Source organism: Myripristis murdjan, chromosome 14 (genome assembly GCF_902150065.1).
Source record: "Myripristis murdjan chromosome 14, fMyrMur1.1, whole genome shotgun sequence".
NCBI classification, from domain to species: Eukaryota; Metazoa; Chordata; class Actinopteri; order Holocentriformes; family Holocentridae; genus Myripristis; species Myripristis murdjan.
Genome location: NC_043993.1, coordinates 24,114,191 through 24,133,913, shown reverse-complemented (window position 1 = coordinate 24,133,913; position 19,723 = coordinate 24,114,191). Strand labels below are relative to the sequence as shown.

The window sequence follows — 19,723 nt, the reverse complement described above, 5'->3', positions numbered from 1 at the left end:
GGCAGGGGAAGCCGCGCCCACGGGGCTCTGCGATTGGTGGGCTTTAGGAGCAGTGGAGGTGGGCGACCTAAGACATTTGGTTTGAGTACTTTGCCATGAGCTACAGGAGGAGGAACATGTGCAACTGTTCAAAACAGGATCTTAAAGGATCTCTCTCTGCTATCTGCAATTGTATTGGAGCTTGTGAATTTTTCATACAGATTATGGACTGAGGGGAGCAGCCGGAGAGGAGCTCGGCGCATGTTCCTGAAGTGCGCTGCCGTCACTTCTGGGTGAACAGAGACTGTCTCTGCCTCTGTGCTCTGTCTGGAGACGGCTGGGAATTTGCATGCACTCTTGTGGTCTCTCGGACATGATGCAAAACTAAGGTGAAAGTTGCTGCAGCTTGGATATAAGCATTGCGCCTGCACTGAGGTGTGCAGGAGTTCCTGTTGACTTGCAGGGTCGGTGTACTGATGAGAGATCCAGTTGTCACGGGGGCTGCCATGGCTTACCATCCTTTTCAACCTCATCGACCGGCCCCGTTTCCCATGTCAGCCTACATTGCCGCTTCTCAGCCCTCGTTTTTCCCCGCGTTGACATTTCCCGAGTTCAGCTCCATGTCCAAGCCTCTCCCGGAGCAGGCTGCCTCCGAGGCTGCGGACGTCGGGCTGCACGCAGCGCTGGGACACCAGCATCACCCAAGCCATCCTCGCTCCTTTAACAGCTTGCAGCCAGAAGAAGGGATGGAGGATGACCCGAAAGTCACTCTGGAGGCACAGAATTTATGGGATGAATTTCACAAAATGGGAACCGAAATGGTCATCACGAAATCGGGAAGGTAAACAAAGTGTTAGCCCACTTAAAGTGCGCTTATGGAGCTCAAATGCGACTTTACAGAGGTCTTATTGGAGTTTGCATTTTAACTATGTCGTAACATTTCTGTATAGTCATTATGATCAGCTATAAGAGCAATTTACATCATGTAATGTAGGGTTGATGTCACGTGCTATTATTTATCTGACTAATCTGTTGCCATAATGCCAAACTGTCGTATTGAATAATCGATCGCCATTATGTCTATTTTAATGTCAACAGTTTATGAAATAAAACAGTATGCTATAGGATGATTAGCTGCAACAGATTCGATTAGTGATCTAAATAAATAAAATATAAGAAATAAATTAAAAGGACACGTGCAGGAGGACAAAATGCTCATTATGCACATTAACTTTCTGAAGTAAAATAAAGCCCTTAAAGTAAGCAAAGTATATTGAATTTTTTCTTGATTAGGCCTACTCTCTGGAGGGGAAAAAAATCAGGCAGCCAGTGATTGCAATCTGATCGTTTTACTCTGTTGCAGGAGGATGTTTCCCCCTTTCAAAGTTCGCGTGGCTGGGCTGGATGAAAAGGCAAAGTATATCTTGCTGATGGATATTGTAGCTGCTGATGATTGTCGCTACAAGTTTCACAACTCCCGCTGGATGGTGGCTGGCAAGGCCGACCCAGAGATGCCTAAGCGCATGTACATCCACCCGGACAGCCCGTCTAAAGGAGAGCAGTGGATGTCCAAACCTGTTGCTTTTCACAAACTTAAATTGACCAATAATATTTCGGATAAACACGGATTTGTAAGTAGCACTGATTTAAGCTGAGCTGTTGTAGTTTATGGGGCTTTTCTTTTGATAGTAGACACCGACTATAGTTCTTAACTGGCTGAGTTAGGCCTTTGTGTTCCTTCTTCTAGCCTAATTATTAACAGGGCCTATAATAGGGCCTATATATTTATTTTGTATTGAATTAGTGCTGCTCACTATTGTGTTTACAGTGATTTTCCTTAATCACTTACACTGATGTTCTCACAATATTCCCCTGAGGATTCACAGTATAGTTTTGCTGTAATATTTATAGTAACCTTCTTAGTTAATTATGGAATTATTATAGCATTTTTATGTTATTTGTTATGCAATTGACAGCTCAAAGGCACTGATGAGGCACTTAGATGATAATGTGAAGTTTTATGGGTAGATCAAATAAGGTCTGTCATGATGATTTGAATCCTATTGCATTGAAGCTATAGTGTAATAATTACAACTGTTATCCTACTTTTTAGCTTACTTTGCCCACTTTACAGTCCCAGGGATGAGAGTATTGCACAATGGGAAGCAGACCCTTGCTCTAAAACAAATAGGTTCTAATGTCTATTTCTTTGACTTTCCAGACAATTTTGAATTCCATGCATAAATACCAACCCAGATTTCATGTTGTGAGAGCCAACGACATAATGAAGCTTCCTTACAGCACATTCCGGACTTATGTTTTCCCAGAGACAGAGTTCATCGCAGTCACTGCCTATCAGAACGAGAAGGTGAGTTTTCTCTCTCTCAGGATCTCTCTCTCTCTCTCTCTCTCTCTCTCTCTCTCTCTCTCTCTCTCTCTCTCTCTCTCTCTGGGGCCTCTAAATGTGAGACTGCATGGAAAAGCATGGAATACAACTGAGAGCATTTTCACAAAGAGTTGGATTTTACATCTTGAATAAAAACTGTCTCGATGTGCAATGAAACCAGTTGAGAGTCTGACATCTGTTGGGTGGTTTGGGAAGCTTGGATGGAAAATTTAGGATGATGATTGCTCTCAGAGTCAGCTGTTGTCTAACTTTACAAGACAACTTGTAACTCAGCTTTTAGATACTGAGTCTTCACTCAAGCGGAGTTACAGTCTGTCTGTAAGATATTCTGGATTGATTTTACAATGTTGCACTGATGTCTTTGATAATGTGAGAGCTCATAGGCCTATTTTTAGGATGACTGATCTGCATCTTTTTCCTTCTCAAGATCACACAGCTAAAAATTGACAACAATCCCTTTGCCAAAGGATTCAGAGACACGGGAAATGGGAGAAGAGAAAAGAGGTATGACATGTAGTCTATTCCTTTTGCCATCAGAACACTCTTAATAAAGAATACCAGCTGGACTGTGGACATGTTGTAGTAATCTAAGGCTGGTCTGCAGGAAGCAGTTAACCCTTCCCTCACTGCGCATGAATGAGAACCAGAGCAAAGTGGAGCGGGATGGTGCCGAATCTGATGACTCCTGGTGTGAACAGCCCAGTTCCAGTGATCCCATTCACTCTCCACTGGAAGTCGTGAGCAGCCCACTGTTGTCCAACTCAGCCAGTCAAGGTGGGCTGTGTTGTGTTGTTAAACAGATTTTATGGCAATTTTTCTACTTAATCAAATTGATTTTCTAATAGTTTTAATTTTGTTCAGCATTACAGTTCATACTCCAATACTCCTGCAAATAAGGGACTGTTTATGCTTTACAAACCACTTTCTAACTATTTAGAGTTCTAAACATCATTAGCATCATTTACAACTTCATATGGGAGCTTAATAATCACTTATGTTAAACAAAAAACAGTTCATCACTGATGAATTTTTAATCAGATATTTAAAAGTGCTTCACTAATAACAAACTACTCACAAACTGAAGGCAATCAAAATCATTTATTCAGTAATTTATAACCTTTGATAAAATATTTTATGATTAGTTGACCTATTAACATATCATCAATAAACATGTGTGATGGTATGGTGGTTACTATAAAGTACTGCCTGACATCTATATATGTATTATACTGCAGACGTTTACATGTTTTCTGGAGTGTTAACTAACATCACCTGAGCTGAAATATTGTACATTGTCATTATGTTCTATACATGGGATGATAGAGAAAAACAATGCATATTCTTAGAGTGTGAATGATTTAATAAGTCATGAGTGAGTCATTCTAGGCAGAAGTGAGTGTGACAAATTTGAAGGGATGTTGTTTGATGTGAATGTCAGCTGAGACAACTATGACTAATCTGAGTAAAAACAAAAAACCCTTGCTTCTATCAATGAATTTTATTCTAGACAATGGGAGTTGTCTTGGGCTCAAGTTTGGCTTGCGAAATTGGTTGCATATTTTCTCTTTACCCCATCATTGTTATCACTCAAGGCACAAATGTCAAATTAATTTTAAAAAATCTTCATTATTCAGTTTTTTTTGTTTTTTTTGTTTGTTTTTTTAATTGTTTAAGTGAGTAGTCTCAGGGTATAGGCAGAAAGTAGATCTCAAGAAGACAAGTGCTTTTAAACTTGTCCTGACAAATGTCTGACATCTAATGAAAACAATCTTTTACTACTCAGATGAGAACAACATTGGAAGCGATCCAGATATTGATCCAGATATTGAGGATGAGAACGCTACTGGAGCCAGCTGCTGCAGGCCTGAACGTACATCTCCTTTGCGCCCCAAGAGTAAAGAAAGACCATGGAACAGGTCTGGTCTTGGCAAGAGGAATGAACATCAGGACTCAACAGAGGAAAACCCATTCTATAAAAAACACTCCAAGGAAATGGATTCTTCAAAGAGGGATTTAGACAGTGGCATCTTGAGTGAAGTCAAAGATGTTTTTTTGCCTCTGACAGCACAAGCGCAGACTTCATCATCCCTCACTGCTGGTCACCTTCACACCCTTGCTTTCTCAAGTTTGCACAATCAACAGTTTTTTAAGCTTGGACAACCCTTGTTGTTTCACCCTGGACAATTTTCAGCAAATCCAGAAGCGTTTTCCACTGTGGGCATGGGACATCTGCTTCCCTCTTTGCCTGGGACAAACAGAATGGAAAATGGAGGTCTATCTTCTCAAAACATCAGCTGTCCGACTCCCTTCATGTTCCATCTGTCACCGCATATGTTGGCATCTCAGGTAGGCTGAAACAGGAACACCATTAACTCATCTCTACGTAGCATACTGACCACCAGGGGCGTCGTAGTGGGGGGAAAAGCGGGACTGATTACCCAGGGCCACAATGGGGAAGGAGGCCCTCGAAAGGCCTGAAATAAAAAGGTTTGCCTATTGGCCGGCTATACAAGGGCCCAATAAGATTTCTTTTCATGGGGCCCAAAATCCCTGGCGGCGCCCCTGCTGACCACATATTGTTTTCATCACTGGGTGAAGTGGGGCTGTCAGCCTCTAGCCCAAGACTGTCCTCTAAATACTTACAATTCAAGGGTATTTACACACAAAATATATATACAATAATGTATTAAGAAAATGAGTGTAGTAATCCATGATTTTTTTACTATTGCCAACTGATGTAACATGACAGTGATTAGACCTTTGAGTATTTGATGAAAGTTTTTTACAACTGCTGTTAAACAAACACCCTGTGTCAGAAGGGTCATCAGTGAGAAAAATCCCCTGGCACACAAGATTGACTGATTGATGATTTTTGTTACTGGAAGCTGTAACAAGAGTTCGTTTGATAAAAGAAGAAGAACTTGGTATTTAACCTAGGCAGCAATAGTCACCACAGCCAAGCAGATAAGGAAGAGACCGCAAAGTACAGAGATTCAAATATCGTCAACAAAAAATCCAAGGGTAATGGATGCCCTGTTTGTTTTCCATTTTATCTCTGGGAAGTGCAGGGCAAAAACACCATGAGATGGAACAGTAGAGTAAGATTAAATTTCTTGATCACCAAAAGTCCCCTAATAATATTACTGTTACCAAAGAGAGGTCATGTAAGAGCAATGTTCATGGAAAATAAAACATTTTTTTTGGATAATGATCAAAGTGAGAATTAAAGAAATATGATTCAATGGGCAGAGCGTGATGTGAGATACTTGTCAGCCCATAATGGAAGATGCAGAGTAAGTCTGCTGTTCTGAGCTGAAAGCAGAGGCACTCAGGATGGAGAAAGTTGAGACTGTTGAGTGATGAGCAGAGGTGAGTTTCTCAATAGTGAGTGAAGTTAAAATTTCATGACCTATTTCTTGAGGATATGTCATATGTCATAGCATGTCTTGAAGAAGGATGCTATGTTTTTAAATCACTTCTTTCATATTCTTCATGGGACTCTTCAAGGCACTGTGACACCTTTCAGGAAGTGCACCACAGATTGATACAGGGAAGGGAAAGACACATGGCAGGTACTGACAGAAAGGACAGGCTGGACAGTGCTTAGGGTTGGACAGTTAACCTTGATATCTCATTTAGGGAGTGTAGGTTTGATTTGATGCTAGGAGAGTTTGTTGAAAACGCGTTGGACTGCTTGATACTGGGTGAGATGTACTAGCTGAAGTGAAGACACGTTGGACTGCTTGATACTGGGTGAGATGTATTAGCTGAAGTGAATATTTTTGTAGGCTGACTTGGAGGGAACTATAGTAGTCCAGATGGGAAATGACTGAGGCTTGAATAAGGAACTGGGCTGAGTCCCTGGTGAGGAAGGCTCTGAATCGACAGATGTTGTGTGCAAATCTGCAGGGTCAGGTCGTGGTTGCCAAGGGGAAGTCACATGACAGTCAGTTGTGTAGAGTGACACTCAGATTCTTGACAGTCTGGGTGGGAGTCACCATGGCCTTGTCATTAGTGATAGGAAAGTTTTGTAGAGGACAGGAATTCAGCTTATACTTAAAAGAGCCATTTAATAGAGTCCCATACAGATCTTCATGGAGCATCTCCAATTTCCCTTTATAATCCCAAATATTTGTCCTTTGATTACTTATTTTATTTAATCATTTAATGTGCAACGAGTGATATTTATGTTGCCTAGCGCAAAAAATGACCATAATATCTCAGTGAGGGTTCATAACCGATACCTTAGTGGTTGCCAAGAATTTATGTTTCCAAATGATAGTCATGTTTTCGTTTTCTCCACACCACCAGGGATTACGAACGGGATGCAAGCTTGCATAGGAACAGCTGAGTGTTGTGAATATGTGACAACTGCAGTTGAGATGTCTTTGAAATTAGAAAACAAAAGCAAGTCCAAAAGTAGCCATCATGTAACAGTAACTGAGAGCAAACATGGTCTTTTTTAAGTAATTCTACATAGTCCCATGTCTAGTTGGGTATAGCAAAGTTTTCAGTGTCAAGTTTCACATGCTTTTGTGTGAGAGATTCAGATGCATTTCCCATTTTGAAGTAATTTGCTAAGATTTCAATTTTAAATAATTTTAAATAAATCAAATAATTTGCATTGTGTTGTAACTTAATGTATTTTTTTTTGTTTTTGTTTTTGTTTTTGTTTTTTTGTATTCTAACCTGCAGTAATAATTGCTCCTTAAAATATGAGGGAAAACAAACAAAAAAAAAAAAAACATTGTTGAATTTTACAAGGCAGTGGATGACTTGGAAAGTGAATCTGGTGCGTTGGGAAATTGATCATTTCTTTCTTTTTTTATACAGGGGATCTCCATGTCACCCTTTGGAGGACTGCTCTCATATCCTTATCAGTACATGGCAGCACCTGCCGCAGCAGCCCCAGCTTTCTCCCCCTGCTCTGCCACCTCTCCCCTGGCCAGAAACCGCTGTGTGAGCAGCCCTCGTTCTTGGGTCCGATTCAGCCCTTATCAGATTCCCACATCTAATTCCTCAAGCCAAAATCTGCTAACTGCCACCACAAGACTGCATGGCAGTTTAAATGGAGGACCTGAGTTGTTCAAATCAGGCAGCAGAGAGTCGAGTTCAATGTCGGAGAACTGCGGTTACAGGGCTGGGGCCAACCAGAAGACTGTTTCACCCAAAACCGGCGTTAAGGGTTCCAGTAATGAGCTTCAAAATATACAAAAACTGGTCAGAGGACTTGAGACACCATGCCCTCCACAATAAACTCTCGTAGATGATCTGTTCTGGCTATAGATGCAGTGGATATGGGTTGATGGGATTTGATATGATTAACAAGAGAGCACTCTTAAGTTCCAAAAGGCACATATAATAGTTGCCTAAAGTGAGTATATTTTCTTGTCATAAAATGTACATTTTTATAAAAGGTGCAAATGAAATCCTCATTATATCCTCCTTCATTGCAATTGGAAACGCTGTCAGTAAAGTAAGAGCTGCGTTTGCGAAAGTAAATTAAATTTGAAGGTTTTTAAAAGGGACAAAATGAAAGATTGAAGCATGGAGGTTCTTGGGGATGTGCTGTGAAACACTCAAAAAGACTGTTTTTTAGGTTCTATAGATTAATAATGTACTTTAAATGTGAATATTACACAGCATTTTATTAATTTATTCTGTACAATTATGTGAATATCTAGTTCTTTTTTTAACATGAAAAATATAAGACCAGCACAAAAGCCTTCAGAGCCTTTTAAATCACATGTTTGTAATAGGTCACTGTTTATCCTGCCAGTAAGATATGAATAATTGTATACCGCTTGTAAACAATTTCACATTTTGTTGATTAAACAATGCAGCAATGTGGAGTTGGAAGGAAAACTCAGGATTTTTTTTTGTTCACCAGCACTAAAGAAAATTCCTTTGATGAAAGTGATTTGGCAGGTTTCCTGCCAGTTTATTCAGGTAAACTGATTTGCTTTTGTTGCGTTCTGCACAGTTTCAATAAATGCTGATCACATTTAGTGTGGCTGTTTTAATATGTTGGTTCTATATTGTTGATGCTGTATTTTCCAAATGTTCAAACTGGAATCTGTGACCCTATTTAACAGTTTAACAGCAAGAAACATGGAATATGTTTTGCAAAAACAATAAATATAAAACTACTTTATTAACCACAGTCAAATTAAGTTACAGGAACTTAATGCTTATTTCCGGCAATAAAGAGGTCAGATGTCACACAACTGTGTCTCTCTCTGGAGATGCATTTAAAATAATTTACTCTGACCCCTCATGTGATTAGACCAGCTTGCATATTTGTTTTCCATAAGTTGACATGGTCCATAGCCTGTGACTATTTTTTTTTTTTTAATTAATTAAAAAAAAAATCTAAGATTGTTGCATGGATGATACACAGATATATGGAATAGACTAGAAATTAATCAAATGCACTTAATTATTACATGAAAAAATCATTTTATGTCAAAAATGAAACACCACATTCACCATTAAAATGCTGCTGATCTGATACCGTGGAATATTTCAAAACATAGGAAGCCACTGAGGTAAAGTTTAAATATCAGCCCATGTCTAAAGCAGCTTAGGGCTTTCCCTACCAATTCCCGCCATGTGTACTAAGCCCTGTGTAGGTGGACCAGCAGTGCAGGTCAAAGGGTCAACCTCAGGTTAGCGTTGACAGAATAGCAACATGGAAAGAGAGAGGTGATGAAAGACAAAGGAGAAGTAGTGACCTCAGGTGCCCATGATGTATCGCTAGTCCACTGCCTAAGATCTGGGCATAATATTCTCATTATACCTTGAACAGCAGTGTCTGTTGTCTCTACAGTGATGTATTCTCTGCAGTAAAGAGTGAGAGACCCATTCTAGAATAGAATAGTAGCCTTTATTGTCATTGTATACATACAATGAAATTCTAGAGCTTCAGCTTTGATGATGTGTTGCTCTCCACATTTTTCCCTAACCTTAACCAAGCTATTTTACTTGCCTGGCTAAGCACTGTACCGCAGTCAACCATTAACACTGATGTTCTTTCGTTTTATATTCCAGCCAGATCACTAAGGTCCTCCACAGCTTATCTTTTAGATGTTCCGTATGTGTCCCATAAAAGTACTGGTGAGGCTACTTTCTGTTTTTATGGCCCTAAACTGTGGAACACACTGCCCCTGGATATCAGGATGGCAAGTTCGCTTGGTATTTTTATAAGGAAACTGAAGATCGTTTCAATCTGGCTTTTATTTTGGCATAATGTTACAGCCTTAGTTTTTTTCAGTTAAATCATTGATTTTCATATTTATTTTTAGCCTTGTGTTTATTTTTTTTTTTTTAATTTAATTTAATTTAATTTAATTTTATTGACTTTAATGTTTTGTTTTTAACATTTTTTTAGTTCTTATTGTTGTAAGTTTTAGTCTGGCATACTTTTTATTGTTGTCTGTTGTTTTTATTTGTATTTTGTTTTTGTATTCTTTTAATCTTGCAATATGAAGCACTTTGGGCTGCATGTTTGTATGAAAGGTGCTATATAAATAAAGCTGTTGGTTTATGTAGCCGTTCATCTGAAAAAGGATTGAGTCAAAGTCATTTTTATATCAAACAATTGATCTGTGCTCAAGGGCAACTTCAGCCAACTCTTTTATAGTTTGTCTTGGACTGTCCCTTTTTCTTTGTGTTGCTGGTTATTGTAGAAGTCCCGAGTGAAGAGGCCCAGCTGTCCTTTTGCACTCATTACTCACCCTTTTCATCCACCCACTCACTCCAAAGGAGATGACAATAAAAGGTGTTGTATTGGGCAAAAAGGCCCATGAATCTAATGAGCTTGAGTCTGATGTAATGGTTACAGACCAATGCCCTTAGTTACTGTTGCTAGGTCAGACAAGGTTTATATGCTCAGCCATGGAGAAAGTGATATTCACTCAGCTCCTCAGTGTGTGTCTCCTGCAGTTTTAAACAAACAAACATGCTATATATGTATATTTTGAGCATCTTGTACTGAATCTAACTATGCCAGGGTCTTTGCAAGTTGAACTCTACTTTTTATGTGACCTTCAAAAAGGTGGCTCCACCATGTCCAAGACACACTTTTCCTGCAGAAACTATCTTTAGACCTTCCCACAGTTTCAATCAAACATGCAACATGTTACATATCAAAATGGTCAGCATGTTCTGCTCAGTCTAACCATGTCATGGTCAAAGCAACTGCACTTCTTTTTACAGTAAGTCTCTTGGAAGTTGCCAGCGTCACCCAGGCAATGCTAGGCTAAATTAGTTAGTAAAGGGGCGCTCTGGTCAGGGTCAGGTCACATTTAGTTTGCACAGCCTCCAGTCAGCAGCATAAACCTTTGAAAACACCTTCACATCTAGAGAAACTCCATTCGCATCTATGGAAATACTGTATATGTAGGTCAGTTGTGGGATACCTCTTAGCACTGCTGCCACCTCTCTTTGGGAACCTAATGATGACCATTTGATAAACAATGGGCAGTGCTTAATATGTAATTGTTCACACAGTAGATAAGAATGGTAATACTGAGGAACTCCAACAATGGCACTGGTTAAGATGACATCCATTGCCATTCTCCCCAAAAAGACGAAAATACATGGTGTTCTGTGCAGTTTTTATCATGAATTTTTCCAGGTACAGTCCTGGTACACTTGTGGATTAAATTTAAAGGACACCGCATCGGTATTTGTTAGAGGAGGGAAATGATTTTCTCATTCACCTTTCTAGCATCAGTATTTCCAACTTTCCTGGGGTTTCAGGTCATTCATAAGATGATGACACACTGATGCAACAGAACTATGCCACCCTTGGGATGGTCATTGTCAGTCATGGTGATACACAAACGAGCTGCGTAAATTCAGGGATATAAGCATAATGAAGATGCTACGGCCCTCGGCTAGGGAAGCGAAGGAAAAAACTAACAAAAGGCGGACGAAAACTACATGAACAGGCACCAGGATGAGGTATGAACATTTTTGTGACAAACATTTTGGAACTGGAGAAAGGTTTGTGCCTCCTTTTGTGGTTCCAATCTGTGTTGGCTCAGCATTCAGCTTGTTTCTGTTTAGCATCAACATGAGCCTTAATGTACCATCCAAGTAACTTGCTGGGGTCAGTAACCTGTTGTAGAACTTGCAATTGCAGGATTTCTCTTGTAGTTCCACCAAAGTTAAAAGTGGTGCAGTACAACAACTTCTGCTGCCACGTCCTTGCCACAGCAATGGTGGCTGAGCAATAAAGGTGAACAACAGTCCTGTGCACTTCATCCAGTATGCATGAATGCAGCCCATTGCTTGCTAAAGCACTGTCGAATTCCCAAAGCATCTCTGCTTGCAACACTGTGGCTACATTTGAGTTGCTAGTCCCGCCACCCAGTACATCTTTTAAAGTTGCTCTGCCGAAAATATTCTTCATTCTCTTGCTATTGTTAACATATTAGCTTTTAAATCTTTGCAGCTTCCCAGTAAGCACCGAGTAGAATTTAACCACTGATTTCTCCTTGAAAACTGGGAGATATTTGGTCTGGATGTCTAAGACCTCTTTTCGCAAATAGTCCTATTGTCCTGCCATAGATTGCATAAAATAAATGTTCAAGTTATGTCACCCAACAGTTTCTAAACTGCCATTTTGAAGCCATGAGTTTTTCTTCATACTTGATGTTATCTTGTAATGTCTTGCAGATGGAAAACATGCAGAAAACTCAAATTTGGTCAGCATGGTGAAGATGAAGAGAAGCATGTGAGTGCAGCCTGAGAAAGAGGAGGGTAATCTGCACACTGCCCAGTTATGCCCACCTACTTCCAAAGAAAACAGGCACTAACTACACCCTGATACATCATACTAATTTGGACAACAGGCCAATTAAAACGTAAACTTACTCAATAAACTGGACAGCAGAGTCCTTAGAGGGTCTGTTAGTGCTGCTGAACATATAACGAGACATTTTCAGTTATGAACTAAGAGAGTAAGGGGAGCTGAGGCCCACACAGCCCTGCTGAAATGTATTGGAATGTATGCATGTGTAAAATAGAAAATGCAGCTCCTAATTAAAATGCCATTTTATTACAGTTATTGACTTTAAGGAACTCTCAAATCTTGATGGCTGATGAAGATAGTACTCAACAATGACATTAAATAAGAAAATCCATGTTTTAACTGGGTTTACCATGTTGATTGTTCCTTAATACAGCTCTGCAGTTGAATGTGGCTTGCTTTTAGCCAGATTTGGAGAAATTACCACAGCACTACCTAACACTTTTTCTGGTCTAGTGTTAACAATATAACCGAATATGTTACAATAGTTTTCTTAACTACACTAAATACAAGCTTACAACTTCATGAAAGTATTTTGGTGTGGAGTGAAGGGCATTAATGTGATTACTCTTTAAAGGAAATAAATGCACAAAGATGTTGTTTTGTGGATGTCAGATCAAAAGTGATAAGCAGTATTCCAAATTTACAGATGTCACAGTAGAGATTTTGAGTTGTGCTACAGTAAAAATAACCTATTTATGTGCAATTGTGGAAGCACAGTTAAAGTGATGTAGTGATATGACAGGAGGCCACTTTACTTTTGATATAAGAACCACTTTTTAAATAATTTTCCAAGATCCCGTTCATGCTAATAAATATAGGCAGCTAAATATGATGAATGAGATTATTAGTAGGCTAACATTAAACCAATATAACCTTGTTTCACATTATATTTACCTTTAAACTGAGACCCAAATTCATTGTGAATACAGTGGGATGATTTCTGCCTGGAGCGGAGGTGGTTATGATTCAGGTTGTCACACAGCAACTCATAAAAAGACATTATAGTTTCCCTGACGATATCTGTCTGCCTGACACCAGTGGGAACGTGGCACAGAGTGCAGGGGAGCTGTCAAAGCAAAAGCCCAGTAGCCTCAGGGCTTAGTGTTGTTCTGAGCCAATCACAATTCAACATTCAATCTAACCTGACAGCATGCATCTGTGAAAAAGCTCATTTTTGCCACTGGAAAGTTCTTGTTAAATATGCAAGACCACAAAAGGTCTTGCATATTTAAGGTCAAAGGATTCATTAAAGGAAAGATGTGTAAATGTCTGTTTTTGGAGCACCAGCTCTTAAATATCACTTTCCAAAGACAAATATTTGACTGTATGGTGTGCATTAAACAAAATGGTACTTCAGCAGTTATGAGCTCACAGGTAAAATATATGTGGCATGTTTGTTGGAAAAGAAGGTTGCGCTTCAACAAAATGATTCTCATTGGAGTGCTAAACCCAAAATCCAACATTCCATACTTGTCCCCATCCCCATTGTGTGTGTGTGTATGTGTGTGTGTGTGTGTGTGTGTGTGTGTGGCTGGTTATTAGCACCATGTAGCTGGTGCATTTACATCCCACTCACTGATGAAAATACTTTAACTATTTATTATGACAGATCATTTTAAATATTCATTTTTGTGGAAATGTTACTTGGTAATTCAGCATAATAAATGATGCATTAACAATAGTACTTTACATTTAATGTCTTTTTTTTTTTTTTTTTTTTTTTTTTTTTACTAACAGTTAATCTCAAGACTTTTCAAGAATTCTTTGATGAGTGGGTCATTCAGGCAAATTCCTGGCAGCTAAACCTATATGTGTATATCAATCAAAGGCACAAGTTGGGTTTTTCTTTCATTTTCAGATAAATGTTGAGTGCTAGTTTGAGCTCATAACTCCACAAAAAGAACATTTCAAATCTTACATGAAGGTACAGTACAGGCCAAAAGTTTGGACACACCCTCTCATTCAATGCGTTTTCTTTATTTTCATGACTATTTACATTGTAGATTCTAACTGAAGGAATCAAAACTATGAATGAACACATGTGGAGTTATGTACTTAACAAAAAAAGGTGAAATAACTGGAGGCTGTGTAAGGGCTATTTGACCAAGAAGGAGAGTGATGGAGTGCTGCGCCAGATGACCTGGCCTCCACAGTCACCGGACCTGAACCCAATCGAGATGGTTTGGGGTGAGCTGGACCGCAGAGTGAAGGCAAAGGGGCCAACAAGTGCTAAACACCTCTGGGAACTCCTTCAAGACTGTTGGAAAACCATTTCAGGTGACTACCTCTTGAAGCTCATGGAGAGAATGCCAAGAGTGTGCAAAGCAGTAATCAGAGCAAAGGGTGGCTATTTTGAAGAAACTAGAATATAAAACATGTTTTCAGTTATTTCACCTTTTTTTGTTAAGTACATAACTCCACATGTGTTCATTCATAGTTTTGATTCCTTCAGTGAGAATCTACAATGTAAATAGTCATAAAAATAAAGAAAACGCATTGAATGAGAAGGTGTGTCCAAACTTTTGGCCTGTACTGTATGTCAAATCATTTGTTTATTTTCCTCTTCAGAGAATCCAATTTACAATTTATTATAAACAGTTTCAGAGGTCACTACCTAAGGGATTCAAGTCTGATCATGGCTGTGAGCATAAATATGTACTTGAAAGGAGCAAAAGCATTTACTGAGAAAACAGTCCCTGCTAACGTCTTGGATGGTGTAACATCAAATCAGTCCAAGTGACATCAACCACCTTAAAACTTCCTGCTTACCAGCTTGCCTTGCTTATTTGACAATGCTATGAGTGCACTTCCAAAAATCAATTGATTATGTCAGCTGCTGGTGTGAACAGTGAGTTAGCTAGCTAATGACTAGCCCTGCGTTCCAAATCGCATACTTATACTTTTTACTTTTAGTATGTACTGCAGCTGCCCTTACAAAGTATGTAGTTTAGTATGTATTGGGACATACTAATTCTTTTTTTCCCTACTAAATAGTATGGTAGTATGGGTATTGGAACGCAGGGTAGAAGTACCTGACCAAATCTCTTGCACAAAAAAAAAAAAAAAAAAAAGTAATGTTTCTATGTCTGAATTTCTGCTAAAAATAAGGTGAGTAGTGCACCTCTGATGAAACACAGTTTGAAAGTAATCCTTATCAGTGCAAACAAAAATGACTATTATTTTCAACCTGTGGCCAATAGGCTACTTTTCATTCTTATTAGTTTGTACCTTTTATTTGACCAATCATGACAAAATAGCTGGCATGGTTTAATTCTCTCTTAAAAGAGTCAGGTGGTCTCCCAGGAGGAAAATTGATCTAAAAGCCCTCTTCTTGTGCTGGCTCCACTCATGTCTCCACTGTGTGCATTTTCTCCTTGGCTGAGCGTAGTCTCACAGTGAAAGAGCATCTCCACTGGCTCAGAAATGTGGCAAAGAGGTCAACTGCAAAAGTTATTGCAGTCAGCAGAAAAGTTCCCCCCTGCCGTGTTAGAAAGTTCTGGTGGTCGGGAGGGAGGGACGCCTTTGGCATTAAAAGGACCGGGAGTGAGGCAAGAAGTGCTCCTCTCCTGTCACTGAGATCCTGTTTTACCCCACGTCCCTCTTCTCCAGGCGTAAGTGACTGAGGGAAGAAACCGGGGTGGGAATGGGCCTGACAGCACAACTGTCTCACACTCCTTAGTCTGCAGAATACTCAATAATAAAGAGAGGAAGTTAAAGATACAGAAGATAGAGCCACTGTAGCTGGGCTGGATTGTGATATCAAGCAAGGAGATGCATTTTTGTGGCCTGGAAAGCTCAGATGGGACTTATCAATTAAACATTATCATACTCAAACTGCTGTCAACAAAACATGGTGCATCTGCTTTAACATTTTCCTAGATGGCAGAAGAATGCTTAACCTACCAGTGCACTCGCATTTCCTCTGACGAAAGTGTTGAGAAAAACTGAATTGTCAACACAGATAGTTTAAAGAGACCGAATAGTTGTGGTCTGCATGTAATATGAATCATTTACATTAAGGGGATGTCATAAAAAAAAGCTATGTTATCATAAATGAAGCATGGACTTCTATCTGGAAGGGCTTTGTTAGAGTAGGGATAGGGAAAGTATAAATAGGCCTACTGGCATGAATGCACTGAGCAAGCAATATTAAATGCATGAATGATTGTGTCCCTATCATAATCCTACAACACATGTAGATATTAGAGTAGCTTTCTAGGATTAGCATCTCACTAAAACATACCAAAGAGACAAACACAGTTTTGTGTGTGTGTGTGTGTGTGTGTGTGTGTGTGTGTGTGTGTGTGTGTGTGTAAAATGCTGTATGATCTTACAAAAGGGGAAAATCCCAATGACACTTAAATAAAATCTATTATTGTGTAATGTTTTTGAAAAAGCCTTTATATATATATATATATATATATATATATATATATATATATATATATATATATATATAACTCATAACTACTGGGGAAGTGCATAGACTTATCATTTTGAGACATCAGAGTTGAAGTCACTACTAAAGGAAAATGTGTCAAATGGTGAGAAGTTGTGGAGGTGGAAATACATTAAAGTTCAGCAGTGTGTACTTCAGTGTTATCCATTTCTGAATTTATAGGGAATCTTAAAAGAGATTTCCATCACCTTATGATTGTTTATTAGGTGTTCAGTACCAATGACAGTACCCATTCTTTCAGCATAGGTCTGTGGGGATTATGGCTGACATCAGGCACCTCGCAATGACTGGGGCCTCCATCATCATTTTTATGGCATTTCTACATTATTTAACAATACAATTCAGGGAGAGAGAGAAAGGAGAGGGAAGACGAGGGAAGGGACAACAAAGGTCCCAGACCAGATTCAAACCCAGAGTGTTGTGATTACATGGTATACACTTAACACCACTGAACAACCAGGACATCCCATCTAGCTCTTTAAAAAAGAAGGAACCAGAGGAATCACAGAGCAGTTGAACATGTGAGTGTTATCTTTCAGCCATACAGTTCAGACAGTGGTTTCATGCCAGTCAGTGAGAGTGTGCTGTGGTTGTTGGCAAATGGTATACTACTGTGAATTTCTAAAAACTGTTGGACTGCATGCAGTTGATCTTTTCTGAAGTGTGTTTTTTAATTACGAACTCACTGTTAACTTGCATTTAATTGATGTTAGCTCTAAGGGCCACAAAAATGCAAAAAATACCCCATCAGAGGAATGTGGATACACATGTTGAACAGGCAGTCATAATTACCGAGTCGCAATTTGCTGTGCTGCATTCATACTGGCAAACTAATGGCCTGTGAAGACATCTAGTGGAGGAAAATGATACAGACGCTGCAGTTTTCTTTGTCTTTAAAAAAAAAAAGGAAAAGCTTATTTCTAGGATTTGTTCTGTTTAGATGGATAATGCTAACATTTAAAACACTAAATTGAATACTTAAGTGTTATTTAAGTGTGGATCAGGCATCATTCTTGCATCCCATGTTTACATGGTTCCTATTCTTACTGATGACAGCTTTTACACAATGTAACATTTAGGCCAGTGCAAAACATTTGGGTTGTTCATCTAAGTATGCAGATATTCTTCCATCCATTTTCCATAATCAGGGTCACAGAGGGCTGGAGTCTATCATAGCATGCACAGAACAGGTTGCCTGTCCATCACATGGTCAATACACAAACACACTTATATATCAGTTCACTGCCCAGTATAAAGTTATTCCCTTTTATTTTAATTCTAGGTTTAATTAAGCTTCTCTTGGTTGGTTGGATGACAGGGGGACTGAGTAATTAGAGTCCATTCCTCAGCCAAAGGACCTGCGGTAAGGTTTGAGTTAATCTGCTGCAGGGAGGCGAGAGAACAGACAATCTATAAAGGATGGCATATTCATATCATTATTAATTCAGAATATTTTTAAGTGATACATTATTCTTAACCGCATTATTATACAGCTGCATCATGTATGAATTACTAAGCAGGGCATTTCAAGCCAAGAGGATCAGATGTTGTGGATAAGGTGTAAGCCTAAAAGTGGAGATGAAATGCCAGGGGAGTGCATGTGTTGTGTAGGTAAGCAAAAGTCTGATCTGTGCTCGACAGGCAAAGTTTTTTCTTTTTCTTTCAGGTGTGACAGGTCTTCTCTAAAATGACATGCTGTAAAGACAAAGGATGTAGTCAGAAATTTAAGAAAGTTGCACAATCTCAACAACATAATCACTGGACTGATGGATAATTATGCATGATTATAGGTCATTTAAGAAAAAAAAAAAAAAAAAAAAGGCGAGTCAACTGACAAATCATATGCCAAACAAGATGAACCTGGCCAAGCACCTAAAACAGAAACACAGCATTGTAAGGTTACTGATTGAGTTAAATGGGCATAATGATATTATGTCATTATGTCATTATGTGTCGATTGTCTGCCCCTGAATTGAACTGAACTGAAACTGAATTGTGGCTGACTTTGTGATATCAGCAAATATTGTATCATTGTCCAAAGAATCAGGATAATATTGTGTTGTGGTGAAACTTGTGACTTACACCCCTACTAAACTAAGAGAGAGTAGTGTTGTCATTAAATTGGGCCCACTATGACAAGGATTAAGATTTCATATTTTAGTGGGAGACACAAGCTCTGCAATATTATGAGTCTCTTTAATAGCCTGCTTATTCTCAGAAATCTTCATGATATTGGTTCGGAGCAACATGCCTGGTCCAGCTGCTTTCTGGTCATATGAACTTCTGCTCTTCTGCAAAAAAACATAATGAATCTGTAATTTTCAGTTGTGATTTGGGCCACTTTCATTTGTGGTCCCAAAGCAGATACGGATCTGATTCCTGCTGATGTGGAGGTTGTGTGAACGCTCAGACCAGAATTAATGTGTTTGTTCCCACTGAGCATGCTCACATCACTCTCAGAGGAGCATCAGCATTCATTTATCATCAGCAGTGGTGGACAAAACAAAATATGGAGGATTGCAGCAATAATAACACAAAGACAGGAGGTTACACATTTAACAGATATATGGGAGGATGCTTCAACCATAGCCTTTTTTTGCCTTCTTGCAGGATCATGGTTCACGTTTCACACTGATGTCAGATATAAATTTATATCACACACAGAGGCAAAAACATCAGAATCGGGTCACTTTGAACCGCTGTGTTGAACGTCGCCTAAGACTAGAAACCAGTTTACATGAGGCTGTCGCAGCTGTAGGGCTTTCCACTTTGAATAGCTCCCTGCAACACGTTTCAGAAAATGCAGTGTGGCGCTTTACGTTTTCAGCGTGAATATGCACGTCGGCAGTGTATCTGTAGTACCGGCAGCGGCAGCAACTATAAAACATGCAAATATTCTTGTGTTTGGAATTATTCAAAAATTTTGATATTGCTGGAAAAACAGCATTACAGTACACTGACTTAAACGCTAGTATAATCCGAGACCACCCTAAAGCTCTGTCAAACCGCCTCTTCCGGGACGCGCCCACATCAGTCGTTGTGAAATCCGATTGGTCCT

At 39.2% G+C, this 19,723-nt stretch overlaps 1 protein-coding gene across 1 annotated transcript; it reads left to right on the top strand.

Annotated features, from left to right (window-relative positions):
• Positions 1-449: 449 nt before the first annotated feature.
• On the top strand, positions 450-8,347 carry LOC115371496 (T-box transcription factor TBX2b-like). Its single transcript, XM_030068906.1, has 7 exons — positions 450-820; positions 1,343-1,610; positions 2,201-2,347; positions 2,814-2,890; positions 2,991-3,160; positions 4,170-4,732; positions 7,220-8,347. Exons 1-7 carry the CDS (start codon positions 456-458, stop codon positions 7,640-7,642), a joined length of 2,013 nt encoding a protein of 670 aa, XP_029924766.1. The 5' UTR covers positions 450-455; the 3' UTR covers positions 7,643-8,347.
• Positions 8,348-19,723: the final 11,376 nt, after the last annotated feature.

Bases quoted from the DNA above. Each gene is read 5' to 3' on its own strand.
- LOC115371496 (XM_030068906.1), top strand. From the start codon at position 456: ATGAGAGATCCAGTTGTCACGGGGGCTGCCATGGCTTACCATCCTTTT. The intron at 3,161-4,169 runs GTGGGCTGTGTT...TTTACTACTCAG, and splicing joins GTCCAACTCAGCCAGTCAAG to ATGAGAACAACATTGGAAGC. The intron at 4,733-7,219 runs GTAGGCTGAAAC...TTTTTTATACAG, and splicing joins CGCATATGTTGGCATCTCAG to GGGATCTCCATGTCACCCTT.